This window comes from Orussus abietinus, unplaced genomic scaffold (assembly GCF_000612105.2).
Source record: "Orussus abietinus isolate OABI.00-Male unplaced genomic scaffold, Oabi_2.0 scaffold5, whole genome shotgun sequence".
Classification (NCBI taxonomy): Eukaryota; Metazoa; Arthropoda; class Insecta; order Hymenoptera; family Orussidae; genus Orussus; species Orussus abietinus.
The window spans coordinates 2735055-2752120 of NW_019394929.1; the positions used below are offsets into that span (position 1 = coordinate 2735055).

The 17066-nt window shown below is 58.7% G+C and overlaps 1 protein-coding gene across 2 annotated transcripts in view; it reads right to left on the bottom strand.

Annotated features, from left to right (window-relative positions):
- Window positions 1-17066, bottom strand: part of LOC105701344 — a 78808-nt gene that overhangs the window by 21460 nt on the left and 40282 nt on the right. For both annotated transcript variants that reach the window (XM_012428019.2, XM_012428018.2), the window contains exons 2-4: window positions 16826-17034; window positions 13161-13296; window positions 10426-10559 (exon numbers count right to left, since the gene is read on the bottom strand). In XM_012428019.2, coding sequence (XP_012283442.1) covers window positions 10426-10559; window positions 13161-13296; window positions 16826-17034 — 479 coding nt within the window. The remainder of the gene's footprint in view (window positions 1-10425; window positions 10560-13160; window positions 13297-16825; window positions 17035-17066) is intronic.

A 17066-nucleotide genomic window follows, 5' to 3' on the forward strand; every position in this document is an offset into this window, starting at 1 on the left:
CGCCGAGGTTTTCCGCGGCGAGGCGACCGCGGAAACGGCGAGGCTCGTAAAGGTGTCCTTCCGCCCCGGCCGACCCGCCGCAGAGAGGGCGTCGACCAAAGGAATCTACTTTGAGCTCCGACCGCGAGGAACTTTTTCAACCTCATTTGGTTAATCTATACGCCGAGGAACGGGCCGCTAAAGTTTGCGGAATTCCGCGACTCTTGGGGACGCACCGAGCCTCCGCGGAGGGAGCTTCGTTCGAGCCTCGGAGGCGCGCCCGAACGACTTCTCGAGAGATGCGGATTCGTTGCTCGTTCCAAAATTCTAGGTACCTCGAAATTACTTTCAACGACCGCTTCGAGCGTTCCTCGCTCGACCCGGGGAATCGGCGCGCTCGGGGGAAGCCTTCCCCCCGGCCGGTTCGGATCGATGGACCGATCGATGCGGATCGCCCGATCGAACTTGACAAATTGCCGCCGCTCGTCGGGCACGTAGGCGCGCACGGCGTGGCATTCGCTACGGGGATTTCGGAAATTCTCGCGAGTCCGGGGGCTCAAAATCCGCAGGCAGCATTTAAGCACCCGCCCCGCCCCGGAATACGTGGACGTATGACGTGCACGTATCGCGAGCCATTGAGGTCGATGAATGCGTCGCGGGCACGGCTCGAATCGCGCCGAATCGCGAGTCGAAGATTAGGTCCGCGAATTACGCGCAATCGAGTCGGATCGGCGACGATCGCGCGGCCCTCGAAGTTTCGATGTTCCGCCAATCCGCGGCATCGAGCGAGGGAAAGCCGAGAGGCGTGGAGCACTTCCGAAGGAGACCCAAGGCCGACTCGGACGAAAGAAATTACCTCAAATATTTGCCAAGAAAAGGAACTAAGAAGAACGCGGAGGGAAAATAAGGGATAACGCGAGGCGAGGACAATATGACGAGCATTTTCCTAGCCATCGGGGCCGAAGGAGGTACCTTACGGAGATGGCTCGAAATGCGATAGACTCGGAATCGATAGACTCCCAAAGCCAATTTTTCGCGCGAGGAGCAACGCCTGGAGAAGTCGAGACGGGACGTCGGTAAAGCGAAACTCGCCGAATACTCCGCCGCGTCTACTTAAAACGCCAACCAGCTCGCGTGCTATCCGCGTAACGATAATATCGGCGAAGGGTCGAAAGAGCGGAATTTTTCCTGGTTTTATTCAGGGCGTAGCCGCGAAGTTATTAGCAGGATGGAATTTCTCTCACGCCGGGAACGCCAAATTCGCGCAATAAAAGGGAGCCTCGCGCGAAGGTGCGAACCGATCCGGACTGGAAAACATTGACTCGGGATCGATGCGATTCCCCTGACGGGATGTGCAGGGACTGCAGGCGATCGAAACTTTTCAATCCGGATTTCGGACACAAAACGTTCCTGCCTGCTATGAATGACAACGGGCCGGCAGCTTAAAGCCGATAGCTTTTGCCCTGTAAATTCCTATCCCAGAATGGCAAATATTTCAGAGTAACGAAAGTCGAGCGAAGGATTCGGTTCGGTCGTAGGAACGGTCGAAGGCGCCGTTCGAACGCATCGGACGAATTCTAATTAAACGCGACAGATTTGGTCCGCAAGTTCGACGACGCCGAGTTACCCGTTCGGTTATGAACGCGTTCCCACTTTTCCGTATCCTGTACCGATACGTATTGCACGCATGAATTTACCCTCTAATGGTCCGAACTCGAATGTACCGCCCTGTACCGTATCCGCTATATTTCATTGCAAAACAAGCATAAATTTACCAATCAACGTTACGCCGCGCGTACTCGCCGCGCCAGAGGTACGACGCCGAATTCATGGAAACGGATTGCACCTACTTAACTCCCGTAAAAAATGATGGCTCGTTAAGCGGGGCAATTTCTCATTTACGATTACGGCGGTGACGCGTGACCGACTCAACAGCTTGTTAAAATTTCCTGAATGTCGCGAGTTTACGCCTCGATGCCCCGTGAAAAAATAACTCGCGCCTCGTTCGTCGCGTATTACGGGCTACGGGGAAAGTCGGTTTTATTTCTCGCTCTCTTCTAGGACAAGGGATCGATAGACATCCAAAGGGTGAAGAAGAGAGAGAGACGACCTGCCCTCTCTTATCGTTCAGAGATTGGTGCAAAGTGGAGTCGTCGTTCTTCCCGCCGGGAAAATCTCCATTTACTTTGCAACGTAATACAAATTAGCACGGATTCGTAAAGCTCCCGGGGTCGGAGCTTTCCTTCTACATTAATACTGGAAAAGTGAGCTAACGCACGAGTCGCGGACTGCTCGACACTTTGAAACGCTCTCGTCTCAACTTTTACCTCGGAAATTCTAGAAACGAATATTTCCGGGATCAGCCGAGCTCGCTTTCGCGCGATTCCTCTCCAAGTACTCGCGCTATTTAATCCGCGGCTCGAAATTACAATCGCCCTCCCGACCGTCGAAAGTTATTCCCCTTCTTCGGCGTAAAGACCCTCGATGGACGGCTAATTTGAAAATACGCGGATCTTTGAATAGCCAAGTCCGAGATGGGCCGTACAAAGGAAACGATCGGTTCTTTGTGGGAAGATCGACCGATTAGCATCGATTCCGAAAACCCGGGGTGATACAAATGTAAATGGCCTCCTTGTTATTCCGCGTTCCGGGAAGAAGTGACCGAGTCCGATTTTCATTCCTCCCGGTTCGGTCCGGAACGACTCGCGGGAGTCGGAGGTCGATATCTCAGTCTGACCGAGAGAGGGAGGGTTGAAAAACCGAGGAAAGGTAGCTCGGAATCGCGCTAAATCAGCGTCCAGCTCCCGAGACGTTGAAGAACGGCCGGCTCGATAGCGTTAGCGACGTAATCCGCTTCTTTTTGGTCTCGAGGAGACGTCGGGGAGACGTCGGCATACGTCGCGCGGCGAAACCGAGGGGGGATTTACGGGCCGATTTCCCAGGCGCCATTTTTATCGGGCGATATTACCGGGCGCAATTACCGGCTTCCCGCGAGACGAGTGGACGATGATTGACCACCGGACGTTGACGGTGATCGATTTAACGGGAGGGAAGGGAAAAAACGACGGGCCCATGCATTTGACGAAAATCGTTCTCCGGCATCTTCGGTCCTGCACGGGAATGCCCTCGAAGGCGCGCAAGTGGGTCGTGCGCGGGTCGGGCCGCTGCGAAACGTCAGCGATAAAGCATTATAAAATCCGCTTTATAAAATTCAACGCGGAACGTTGAAAAATAGCCGGCTCGGAGGTAACGGCGACGTAATTCACATTTTTTCCTCCCTTCCCAGTCGGTCCGGTTCCGTCAGGGAGAACGTTATCGCGCGACTCGCGACGGAAGACGGGCAGCGCTAAAGGGGCTCCGGGGAAAAATAAGGGAGAAGGTAGCTCGGCCTAGTTATCTCGCGAACGCGGAATCCGTTGAATTTCAACCCCGGACGTCCCCGAAAAAAAGAGCGTCGCGGAGCTAACGAAGCCGGACCCGGAAGCCGGGTCGTCCCGAAGAGGACGTCGCTGGACCGCGCGGCTACGTAGCTACCTACGTACGTGGGCTACGTACACGTATCCGGCCACTGCGAAATGTCGGCGATTAAACTTTATAGAGTCGATCGTTCAACGAACTCCGTTACCGGGAGGCCGGCTGGGCGGAAGAGCGAGCGAGAGCGAGAGATGGACGGACGGGAGGAGGAGCGGGGGCGACAGAAAGGGACGGATGGCCGCGGAAGAGCGGGGGAGGGAGCGAGAGGAGGCGAGAGGAGGCGGCGAGGCCGCGGAGAAGGACGAGGGGCTGATTGCGGAAGGTAAAACGGAGCTCGATCGTTTTATACGAAGAACATTTCGCCGTAGGAATATCGGTGCACCGGATGACGGGTTATCCAGTGCCGTCGGTGCGCATCGATCCCGTCGCCCGTCGCCTCCGCCCGCTTCCGCCCACCTCCGCCCACCTCCGCCCACCTTCGCCCACCTCCACTCGCCCTCTCTCGTCCTCCCTCGCTCGCCGGCCCCAAAGACGGACTTTCCTCGGCACGACGGCTCGGCCTCCCTCCTTCCCGCTCCTCGAGTCGTTTCGACTTAATAACCGATTGTCCACTTGCCGCGATCAGCCCTCTTCCGCGATGCCTACGCAGGATCGTCTCGGCCGTCGCCGTCGAGTACGGCCGGTTTTAACGTTCCGAGGATAGAAATTCTCGCGGAATCTTCCCCGCCGCGAGTATCGCTCAAAACGAGGGTCCTCGTTAGATCCAGACCCGACTCGCCTCGCCCCTTCCGGGTGACATCTGCCCCGCCGATCGACTTTCGCGAATCGCGCGACGTTCCCGCCGTCACCTTCTCCCTCGAACGTCCTCCGCCTCGCGATATCGTTTTTACGTTTCCGCGCCGATACGCCTCCACCCGCGAGAGTTGCCGGCATTTCCGGAGCGAGCGCTCGCCCGTTCCTCGACGTCGGGCCGACCTCGTCGGAGCCGTTAACGGCTCACCCTCGGCGACGCCGAGCCGCCTTAACGACCCGTAAATGCCCCTGCGTTCGCGAGCCAACCTCGTCGGGAGTTCCGGCTCATTGGTCGCGACGTCGCTAAGCGATATCCTATGCGTTCTCCCGAGATGCGAGGTCGGCCCGCGGAAGTTTCGACCCGGTACCGAGGCGGTGTTCAAAGCGGCCTCGTAATAAGACGAGGAGCGTCGGTCGCGGAGGCGCCTCGCGCGACAAAGACGAGTCTTCCCGCGGCTCGAGGTTGGGAAAGAGGTCGATCGGGGTCGCCGCCTCGACCCGGCCCCGGATTCTCCTCTCGCGCCGAGGACGTAATTCCTCCTCCCCGGGGATCGAATCCGCCGACGAAATCTCTCGGCTTAAGGTCACTTCGCGTCCGAGGTGGCCCCTCCGAGAAAACCTTGGTAAACCCTCCGCGGCGACCTCCAGGGAAAACTCGTCGGAAGTCCTGGCCTCTCCGCGCTCCTCGGGCCGCCCTAAGCCGCGGCATAATTGCGCACCGATTCGTTAGCTCGGCGCTAACGAATCGGCGAAACAAGCACCGCTGGATTGGGTTCGGGTTAGCGACGGCCTCCCCTCCGACTCGACGGTGCTCCGGAGGGCGCGACGCGAGAGGTAACGATCTCGCGAGGGGTAGACGCTCGTTTTTTCGAGACCAAAGGGGTCGAAGCCCCAACGGGAAGCTCCCGAGGAAACGAGCGGCAGGCGGGCAAAACGCTCGGCCCGAGTTCCGTCCCATTAACGAATTAACCTCTCGACGACTCCGTCCCGCGATTCCGAGCCCCTCTCGCCGGGAACGGGGCGCACCGGTTTACGCACTCGAGAAAACCAACAGAGTCGCGTCCCCTTCCGAAACGGTCGAGGGTGACATCGGCCGCCGACGCCCGCGGAAACAATGGTTCCATCCGCGTCCCGCGAGGCTCCATTACGAAGGGATTCGGTTCGTCCCGTCGAGAGGGACAGAGAGAGAGTGGCGCTTAATGGAAACGGGCCTCGTTAAATTCCCCCGTCCGCGAGTCTTCTCCGTCGCCGTCCGGCGATCGACGCTCCTCCTCCTCCTCCTCCTCCTCCTCCGAGAGAGCTCGCTTTTGCGAGAATTGCGTCGATTTTCCGGCGCGCAACGAAACGTCCCGGTCCGAGGACGGGCTCGCCTCCGCCGTGTCCGTTGGCCCGCGCGCGCGAATTTAACTTAACCGCAATTAGCCGGGAGCCGGAGGCTGGCTTAGGCCGGGGCATAACCGCGGGTAAATTGTAACCGGCACCGGGACGAGCCGGTGCATCGGGAGCGAGCAAACGCGCCCAACGCGGTCCGATCGATAAGCGCGCCGACACGCTGGCCGAGGGCCCGGCCGTCCAGGCCGGAGACGGCCCCGGCCTCCACCGGTCGCCCTGCTCCCGGTTTTTCCGAAACAGGCCGCCCGGAGGAACGGTTCTCGTCTCGCGACGGACGGGTCACGTTTCGTGCCCTCGATTTTTCCCGTAATCCGAGTCGCGTTTTATTTTCTATTCGCTTCAATCTCTCGGGAACGCGCCGGTCCAGGGAAGGGGCAGGACTGCCGGAAGTCGAGGCGATGCATCAAGCCCGAGACGAGCGCGAAAGTAATGCATTCGTTCGGGCCGGGCGAGGGGACGGGAGGAGAAGAGGGTCTCTCGTCTCGGAGGAGCACGAGCCCGAGTCGACGCGCGACCCGATCGCGAGAGGTCGCGAACCGGAGAGGAGGAAATCGCCGCGACGGGAAGGGCGACGAGTGTGGGCTTTCATTATGCCGAGAGGGGGACTTCGTTACCGTGTGCGCCGGGTTATACGAGGAGGACGGCTCGAGTTTCGGCGCGGAACAACCGGCACGCCGAGTACGCGCCGGCCGACGTAAACGGCGAGCCTATGCGCTCCCCCGGGAACGGGGGAGGCGACGTCCCGGAACTGGGTCCGATCTCTCCTTCCTCTTCGGTCCGGGAGACGTCGTCGAATTCCACGAGCCCGGAATTCTACGCGGCACGAATTGCGCGGGACCTCGCAAGACGCCGCGATATATTGCGGCGTTTCCGGCTCCCACGGTTCCCGACTTGCCTCGACGGGAATAAAAAGCGGCCTTACGAGGAAAAACGGGATTTCGCGGGATGTTTTCGCCCCGCGATAATTTCCCCGCAACGCGCGTCCGCGTTTAAGTCGAAACTTTGCGGAATTCCGAGGCTCGTGGATGCGGAGGTCGCCATTCGGTCGGAAACGGAGCGGGAATGAGAGAGATGCGGAAAGTTGATGCTCATTGGGAACCCTTTTTATCGGCTCTTTTTTATCTTTTACGGGCTCCGGGGGAAAAGTTACGGTTTTCTCGCTTTAGGCGCGTTGGCGGAGGTCCAGGCCGATGCGCGGCGATCGGACCGGGAGGTAAACCGAACCGGAGGAAAATTGCGAGCCTAACCGAACGAGTTATCGCTTCCAGCGGGACGGAGAACGATACGCCGGGGCGGGCGAAGTACGTGGTTTGCGGATCGGAATGAATTTTAACGAGGGCAACCTTCTTCGACGCGGAGGGAAGCGCCGCTCGAGCAGGAGAGGAGCATCGCTAAAAATGAGCGCGTCACGACGAAAGCTCGTTCAGCTCGCTCCGGCACTTTTCAGAAAACTTCCCCTTTCAGGGAAGAGCTATCTCCCTCCCTCGGTACAAATGGCATATACCGTTACACCGCCTAAGACCCTCGAGATCCTCCCACTCGCCTTCCAGTAAACTGTGAGAGAATTTGCATGTATATTTTAACTTAACACCGGCGTATCCTTTGAGTCGCGTAACCTCGGGTCGGAGTCCCGGAGAACTCGGAAGTAGCTGTCCTCTGCTTCCCCGAACGCGTTCCCATCGAGAGTGCGAGGGGAAGGCGGCCTCTCCCTCGTTATTTTTCTTTTAATTTTACCGTCTACCCTCGACCGAGTCGATCGTCGCCAATGACGGTTCGGAGTCGACGTCTATCCCTCCGAGACCCGATCGATCGATCTCGCGTCGGAGCTTCGTCGACCGACCGATTAGGTATCGCGTCCTTTCGTTGTCTCCCTCCGAACGAGGGCTTTGGTTTCGCGAGCAACTCGGGTGCGACCTCGTCGGCCCTGTTCCGAAATCGTTGCACGAGTTCCGGGATCGCGTCCCACTTGGCCCTGTCAGTCACGCGGATTGCCGCGCCGGATTCGGTACCGCAGGGGCTTGCGGCGAAAATCCGCCCAGGGAAACTCGACGAAAAAGGAAGTAATCTCGACGGTGAGCCGAAATAAGGGTTAACGCGAGGATTCGAGGATCGAAAAACTGATTTCCGGAAACCGGTCGGCCCGTTTCGCATCGAACCCGACTCGCCATTTTGCGGATCGACGCGTCGGTTTCCCGGTCTCTTCTCCTCCGTCCATCGACGAACGAGAGAGTTCCTCCTTTCGCCTCCGAGAGGGCTTCCCGATGGATTAGCGTTCCCGGCGCCTCCCTTTGCGGGAACTCTTCGCGTCGTTTGCGGCGGAGTCGGGCGAAGAGGGCGACGGTCCTGGCTTTAATCTGCATTGGATTATAATCTTTCAAAGGACAGCGATGCATTTCATTATGCCGCAGCCACCCAGGAAAATAGGTCGTTACTTGCGGCGCCGGGAGGCCAAAGGGAGCCGCCGGCGATGCGCGTTGTCCCGGAGACCGAATTACCCGGGCGAACCGATGACTAAATTATTCCTTGGCGCACGGGGGCGCATTTAGCGTCGGCCACCGAGCGTCCTGGAACGAGAATGGGAGGTGACGCGAATATCGGCCGATAGCGCGTTCGGAGAAAAAATACTCGAGAGCGTGGGCAGCCGTTCCTTGCGCGAGTATCCCGGAAAATCACCCTCTTTCCCGCGTGGATCCCTTTCCCGAGAGACACGGAAGATTAGTGCCCTCCGACACGGCCCGGTACATCCCATTTCGCCCTAATAAAACCAGCCGGTGACCCGCTTTATGTACTCCCTGTAGCGGCCGAAATGGCGACAAGTCACCCTCCGAGTACCGACGACCCCGTCCGCGCCCGGGCACGCCTTTACTCCCCGCGACGCGGAGTAAAGGCTTCCACCGAGTGGGACGTTACGAGCCAATAAGAGGGCTTTTACGCGCGGAACCAGGTGTCCCACCCGCGAGGCCCTCGCCGGTGTCGCCGCGATCGCGGACGATGCCTCCGTAACGTTTCGCGGACATCTCGTCGAGGTCGAAACGATCCCGATGTCGGGATTCAGCCGCGGATCGTAGTCGTTGCGGGCGCGTCCAGGATGGCCGCTCGGTCACGAGCGGGGTCGAGGAGCGCGACCTCCATTCGGATTTTGGCAACGTCACTGGGGACGGAGCACTTGGAAATGATGCATCGCCCTTGTAATTCGCGCGCATTACGTAATGAGCGAATGGAACGGCCAGGTGACGGTTCGCAACCCCCTGGCACGCCAACGACCATTTACCACAATTGGAGGATAATATCGAGCGCAAAAAACGACCGATGATTTTTCTTCCCGCGGGCGTGGGGCCACGCCACCCAATTGCAGACTCGGCGGCATTTAATTTCACCCCGTGCACGATTGGGCGTAATTGGTAACCATTAATTACCGTTCATTACCGTTTACCCGATGAGGAATTTTCGGATTTCGGGATTGCGCTCGGCGTCGAGCTCCGAAAAAAGGAGGAAAATTAACCCGGGGTGGAATCGCCTCCGAAAGGGCGAGACGGGAGCTCTAGGGGAGGAGACGGAGATCCAAGTCTTTCGGGAATTCGCACGTTTCCGGTTATCCTCCCCAAAATCAACACGCACCGAGCGGTCCTCTCACGCCTTACGGCTCGATCGGGCGCGATAAACGCGATCGCGGATTTCGGGAGCGCCTCCACCCCGACGCGACAGGGGCAAAGCCGAAGGCTCCGTCCCGGCGCATAACGGCGATCGCTATTCGCGTCACGTCCGCCGCGAACCGCACGCATCGAAGACAAACAGTTGTCCAGTTCCGGTCAGGGTGGACGAGTTCGGTCCTCGGAGGAATAATCAAAGGTCGGCCGGTTCGAGCAGCTCGCCGAGACAAATAATTGGCCGACAAATAACCCCGTGAGCCCGAGCAAATAGGATATTCCCGAGATACTCGGTGGCTCGTTCGTCGCCTCCGATTGGGTTAAGGGCCCCACCGCCCCTTCGCGCGATCGTCACGCCGGGAATGATACGTCGGAGAGAGGAAGGGCGCGATCCGGTTTCCTTGGTTCGGGACGAGTCGTACAAATTCGACGGATATATACGCGAAACGCGAGTAAGGCCCGGAAGAGCTATCTGCCGCTCATCGTCTCTCGGCCCCGGCCATTCGTTCCTGCGTAGGCCGAGGCTCTAATTTCGCATTGCCCCGAGAACGCCGAGATCGCCCCCGGCCGAGGCAAGGTGCCTCGCAAAAGTGGGTGCTTTTTCAATTTCCGCGCCTTTACCCGGGCAACGATGGACGGATCATTTTTCCGAAGTTTCTTTGTTTTCCCAATTCGCATCGAGAGACCTTCGGGCCCCGATTTACGAGGGCCCTCGCGGGTTCGCGAGTGACGCGCGCTCTTGCGCCGCGCTAACTCGATTTGAGGACTTTCGCCTTTTCGATTAGCGCAAGCGGGCTGTTCGTTATTCGAAACGCGGGGCGGATGCCCGATTCGATTAACTTTGCAGATTTCGAATCATTTGCAGTAACGGGGTAATGGACGAGTCCTCCGAAAATAGGTTGGCCGTGATTCATTTCATTTTGAGCAATGTAATTTGGAAATTGGTCGGCGGAAAAGGCGAGCCAATCTCTCCCCGAGCTCGATACAATCCCTCTGTGCGTATTACTTTCGCAGAGGGATTTCGCCGACGATTCGAAATTGCCGGATTCGGACGAGTTGACCGATCGTTAACGGCGGCCTACCGCCGAAGCACGCGGAGGCCGGTAATTAAAAACGCATTCGCACTCGGAAGATGACTCACCGGGACGTTGTTCAGCGTGAAGGAGAGCCTCGTGGATGGCCTCGAGGGCGGCGAGCTGCAGTTCGCCCTCAGCACGTCTCCGGGGTCGTAGCGCTCGCGCTCCGATACGATGACGGGCCTGCCCTCCGGGAGAGCTGAAACGTTGTTGGAATTACTTATGCGGGGGATTTGGGCAAGACGGACGAAAAAGTTCCCGGAGTTCCTCGTGGCCGGGATAACGGAAGGGAAAAAAAAAGGCCGACGTAAAACGGCCGCTTCCATCGAATTCGGACGTCGACGTTACCTTCCCTCGTCGAGTGGCTCACCGTCGACGGGACGTTCGGCACGTATGATTAAAAAAAGGAAAGAAAGCTCGGGGAGAGAAAGAGGAAAAATTGTACCGGGACGCGGGAAGTCGAGGGGTCGTTTGGGGGCGTCATAATCACGGGTTTTCCCTCCGCGAAACTTATCCAATTTTCCTGTGGTAACCCGGCGGTGGGCAGGGGGTGGGTGTCGTATTCCGCCGTTTCCTACGTAAATTCGCGCACGTACGCGCGCGTAGGCGCGGCCGAAGCCGAGGGGTTGCGGAACGAGCGGCACCTGTACGGTTTCGCCTAGTTTCCAGGTGAAATTCAGGATGGAAACGCCCAGATCGAGTTCCGAAACCCACGACTCGCAGGGCCGCCGGGGCGCCGCCGAATAAACCAGCTGATTCGCGAAACGATAGGGCGACTGAGCGAATCGAGGTACGTGGCGGGACGAGCGCAGCACCCTCGTCCAGGTTGACCGCTCCGGGAAGCCTCGTCGCTGCTTCGACGTCTTCGGTCGTCGGCCACTCTTATTCCCGAACGGAAGAATTTAATTCCCCTCTCCGTAGCCGCTGGCCGCAAGAGGAACTTTACGGGAAAACGGACTTTGCAAGTTTTATTAAGCCCCGAGCGAGGCGCACGTGGTCCGAAGGGCCTCGAGGGCGTTATTTTCGCCACCTAATCTCCACCTGCGACCCGGAGGGTCCGAAAACGCGCCGCTCTGCCTTTGAATTATAGCTTCGTAATAGCGCTCGATGGCAAAGCGATGAGTTACGCTCGCCCGATAAAATGTAACTCGGATTTACCGGAGGACAGCGAAATCACGTTTAGTTCCCCGGCGGCCGTTTCGCAGACTTTCCGCCTCCTTCTCGATCCGCCGAACCCGGAGTCATATTTTCCTACCGAATCGTCACGGAACGGCGTTACGAGCCGAGGGAACCGGGAACTCTTCGCACCCTTCCCAGGGCGTATCGCGTCCGATTCAAGCAGGGGAGTCAATGCAATTTGGGAATGCCAAGGGGACGTCGGAGGGTGGGTGACTCCCGCAAATTGCGTGCCCAGCGTCTGGACGCTTATCTCGACGATCCGTTATCGCGGGGAATGAAAATCATACGAGCGGCATCGGCCCAGGGCGAGAGGCGCCGATAATGATAAAAACAAGAGAGACGACGTCGTGGCCGTAAAACGAGGCGGAAACGGCACGTACGGCGCAACCTACCCAGTGTTTCCACCCCGGGAAAGTCGATGAAACGTAGGAGATTCTCCTTGAGTTTTTCACGGTGCACTTCCCGGCGCACTTGCCGACGTCGTTTGTAGCCCGACCGAACGCGCGCATCCGCCGGGACAGACGCATCCCATAAACGGACGTTCCGACGGTCCGGAGAATCTTCAACCCGCCGAGGCCCTCGGAAGGACCCTCTGATTTTCCGGGCTCCCCTTTTCGGAAGGCACTTGGGTTTTCGGGAAATACGAGCGGAGGAACCGCGCGTCGAAGTTTATCCGGGAAAACAAGGGCGGTGCTCGAGGGTGCTCGTGTAAATGCATATTTAGTCGCGAAATACGAGGGACTTCCCTTCCCCGGGCTCGAGGATTTAAAAGGTAACGTATCGTCTCGGAGCTTCCGGGGGAAGGTTCGCTATTCTTGCGATCCCAGCAGATGCTCCGTGGGAACGCGCCTTCGGGGCCGAATGGACCGAGTGGGGAGATAAATTCCGGTGGGTCGCGGTCCGGTTTGTCGGGGAGTCATTTTTCCGTCTCTCGGCAAATAATCGCGATGGAAAAAGCGATCCGAGGCGCCCGAGTGTTTTCGAATCTCCTTTGCGAGGACATTTTTCCCGGTGATCGATGACGTGCTGCTGCGATACCGTTGCGAACTCCGGCCGGGGATAGGTGAAAACGGAATCATCGGCGATTCGTCCTCGTCGCGGAGTAGGCGAAATAAGACGCTTCGGCGATGGAAAATCCAGGCAAAGGCGTTAAGTATTCGGTTACGGTGCGCTAAGTCTCTCGTAAGTCCGCAAGGGGCGCGGCTCGCGGTGTCGAGCAAAGACCCGGACCGCGACAAAGTGCGTTCTTGTCTCGGCGTCCAAAGTGCCGAGCAGCAGCGCGAAAACCCGGAGCGTTACTCGCGGATTTACCTCCCCGCCGAACAGGACGAGCTTAATAACGCCCGGTAACGAGGAAAGTTTTCCACCGAGTCCCGGGGAATCGAAGGTACGAAGTCGCGGCCCTCTTAAGGCTGTCCGAGTGGGGGATTCGTTTCCGCGATCCGCGTGGACTCGGACGAGTTCCAAAGTAGCTTTTTACGACCCCCCCTGCTCGAAACGTTTCGAGCCGAAAAGAGTATTTCCAGCGTTTAAAAAAATTCCACCCTTCGACGGACGGAATTTTCAAAGTCGAGGGAGGATCGAGGGTCGAGGAACACCGAGGAGCGAGACGTCGACTTACCCACTACGGTGAGCGTCTTGGAGACGAAGGCCGTGGAGAACTTCGGGGCGTCGGCGGTGACCTCGCAGCTGAAGCTGCCGGAGAGCCCGAAGTCGACGTTGCGGATCATCACCTGGCTGTCGTTCGAGTTCGTCAGCTGTAAAAAGGTAAGCGGACCGCTTGAGTGGCCGGGGCGAGGAGCGGGAAATCGGCGACGGGGGCTTTCGAGATATAAATTGAACTGGAAAGGGCGACCGATTAGGCGCGAGGAACGGGAAACCGCGTTCCGCCTTGCACCGACCTCGGTCTCGCTCGGGACCGTTTGTTTCGTTTGAACAAATTTGTCGACGAAACGTTTTTCCATTTTTTTTCTCTCCGCCCCCGAGCGCTCTGACTTTTCCCGCAATGTTCGACGCGAAGGAATTTAATCCCAGCCATTGCATTTGGAATCGGCGATCGGGCGCGAAGCCGGCGGGCACCCTCGAATTTGCGTTAAAATGGAGGACCCTTTTTCGAGGTTCGCCCTGGCGCGACCCCCGCGCGTTTTTCCTTTTAATTAACGCCGGAGGATGGGAATTTCGGCGCCCCCGATAAAGTCCACCCGGGCACAAATGGCTGATTTATTTTGAGCGACGCGGCTTTACGTCCCTCCCCGTTTTTCCGAGAAGAGGGAGCGAATTTCTTCCCTGAGATATCTCGGTTGAAAAATTTAGGGAGCGCCGGATGACTACGGCGTCCCCGGGGACCGTCTTCCGGAAGGGAAGCGGACGACCGCGTTTCCTTTTGTTATTAAGAAACCACCTCCGCGTGGCCGCGATCTTTGTAATATCACCCCCGAGGGGCCACCCTCGGAGGTTGTTTCTAACGAATAACTTTACACGTGTCCTTATCTGCCGGGCAAGACCCGACTACTTCCCCGCCTCGTGCGAGATACGCGTCGACGAAGGTCGACCGAAGGGAGGTGTAATTCGTTATTTCCCGAAGGGTTAAAAGGGGAGATTTAGGAGGACCGAAAACCTCGGGTAACGGCTACGCGATGACCTCGTATTCGCGAGATCCCGTCGTCGAATCTCGCCGCGCCATCGTCCGCGGTTCGTTGCACAAAAGACCGAGCACAAAGAGGTTAAACTCCTTCGCGGTGGTTCCCGTTAATACCCGGTCTTTCAATTTAACGCCATTTTGAAAATGGCTTCCCCCGCCCCGGCGTCGCGGCGGAAACTTTGCGGCGTCTCGCGGGAGGGTGCTCCTTCGGAGAAAGAGGAGGCGGTCGCTTCTCGGCGGGGTCGAAGGGTCGCCGGGGATGAGAACCCGGTCGTATTCCGAGGGCGACGCGGGACGCGTTACGATAACGACTCGAGAGCGGCATCGTTAGTCGCGACCCCGTGATTCGCAAAAACCGGCGAATGGCTCGCGAGTGGTTCTCGGCGGGATTAACGAGGGGTGCGAAGAGGCCGAATTATTCCTCGCCGCCTTCGTTGCGGGACAACGGTCCTGTCCGCGGCGGAAAACGCGCGCGAGCCGAATCGCGACGACGCGCCCCTGGGGAAAACGATCGCCTTCGACCGACCGAGTGCATTGACGCACTCTCCGGGTTTAGTTGAAACAAACTGGAAGGGACGCGCATAATTGGGGTAGTTTCGACGCGACGCCGACCCGCTCGGAACTTTGCCCGTTCCACCGTCCTTGTCGCGTCGAGCCCGTTTCACCTGTGGAGAGCCTCGATTCGGCAAGAGGGCCCTCGAAGGAACCCTTTCCGCCCGGCTCGGTTAATTCGTTACGAGGGGTAGATTTTTGCGATTACCCGCGTCCGGATCGGCGGCATGTGGCGTCTGCCGGTGTCGCGTTCGGCGGCTCCATTTAACCGTATAACGATACGAAGGGCGATTCGAGACGGAGGACAACGTGGCGAGTCCGCAATTCGAGGCGCGAAGTCCCGCAACGGCGAATACTCGGCCCGGTCGGCAGCTGTTGGCTTCGCGAGAGGAAAGGGAAGGAACGAGGGCGCAAGAATTCGGACTCGAAAATCGGTCACCTGGAAGTGGCGAAAGCACGACGCGCGGGGTCTGGACTTATCGGCGCGGAACGGTGGCGTGGGCGAGGGACGATAAGAGCCGCGCTAACTTGGTGTTTGCGCATCGTTTGCTCGACCTCGAAGCGACAGAGGGGCGAAAAGGCCGACGCAGGCGTGCGGGGACGAGGTCCGTACCCGCGCGCGAGGGTGGCCGGACACGCGGGCAACGCAAGCTTTGCGTGAAATCGCTTCGAATGATATACAAGCGCGTTACCCCGAGTCGAGGACATTTAGCGGGACGTTCGGCGATCGACGGGCAGGACGCGCTTTGACGGACGTCGATCGAGCCGTTGCGCGAGGTCAAGGGTGACGGTCTCCCCGTTGATTCTCGTCCGCTTTCGACGACGCGTCGATCGAAATCACGAGGCGTTAAAAATAACCCCGAAACGTGCGCGTTTTACGATGACGGGGGCGGCGAGCGATTCCAAGAGCGAGCATCGAGCACCGCGTAAACCGCGATCGGCCTCGAAAGAGGCGTCGCGAGTACGTTTTGACGTTTGACCGCCGACCGCGAGTGCGGCCCGACACGAGTGTAACGCAAACGGCGGGATCGCTCGAGCGGGGATAAAAGCGCGATAAAAGCGCGACGCGATTCTCCTCGAGGCGCCCCGCTTAGCTCGTGCAACTCCGACCGACGAATCGACTGACGCGGGTCGCCCGAAACGAGGCGAAATCTATGCACATTCACCCCTTCCGGCCCGATGAGCGATTCCGCCCCTTCTCGCCGTTATCGGCGCGAGCGACACCCCGGAGGAGCAGCTCTTCCTCGATCGACGGATCGATCCCGCCGGGGACGCGCGGGTTCTCGCGGCGGAAAAATGTGTAAATAATGCAACCGGCATAGGGGTGCGGGCGAAACGCCCACCCGTCGACGACCAGAGGGAGGATTCGGCCATGATTGCGCGTCGCTGTTTTTTTGGGGGAGGCGGTTTGCGTTTCGGCCGCGCGGTTCGTCGCGGGTCCGTGATGCTTCCGTTGTCGCGGTCAGTGGAACGGACCGCTTTTGCGGGGCGAACGAGGACCCTCGCATAGGTTGGCGGTCTCGCGGGACGCGAAAAACGAGGATTTTTTGAATGGCATTATTTTTGCGATTTTAATTTCGACGGGTCGCGAGGCGAGACGCGTCGTTCCTCGGTACGGCGGTTCGCCCGAGGGAGGATTTCGTTGCGATGATTTATCGTTGACGTTTTTAAGGTCATTATTGGAGGACGTTTTCGCGGACAGGGTCGGAAAGGGTTAATCGATGCCTCGGTGGTTTTCGACGCGCAATCCCGGCGGTGACCGTGACGGCTCTCTAATGATGGCGACGATTAAAACGTAGGCACGCGGACGCGCATCAAGGAGCGCAGTCGAATCGCGCCCGCCTACGCGTTGCGATGTTTTTGGGCGAAATTGTTTAACGCGACCGCGAGTACTCCACAAATTGCGGGCGTTAGCGTCCGAGTCCGTTCCGCCCGCGCGATCGAATGGACGAACGGCGGACGCGGAGCCGCGGTGACCGAGTGACTCTACCTTTGAACCCTCCGGGGGCGCACCGCTCGCGTTTCCGCCGGGCGGAGGCCTAGAAGGGCTGCGGCCGAGGGGCCGAGGGCGGTTTGGACGACCCGGTACTCACGTCGACGTCTATTCCGGTGATGTTGAAGATCTTGGTGGCCGGAGTCTCGCTGGGCGAGAATCGGTAGAACTCGTGCGTCCCGCGGTACCACTTGAGGGAGTAGAGCGGGGCGTCCTCCAGGTCGTAGTGGCACCTCAGGATCGCCTCGTGACCGCGTTGCACCGCCTCCGGAACCACTTCCAACCTGACGTCCCGCAAGCACCTTGCACCTTGGAGGAAACGAGAACAGAAACGGAGCGTT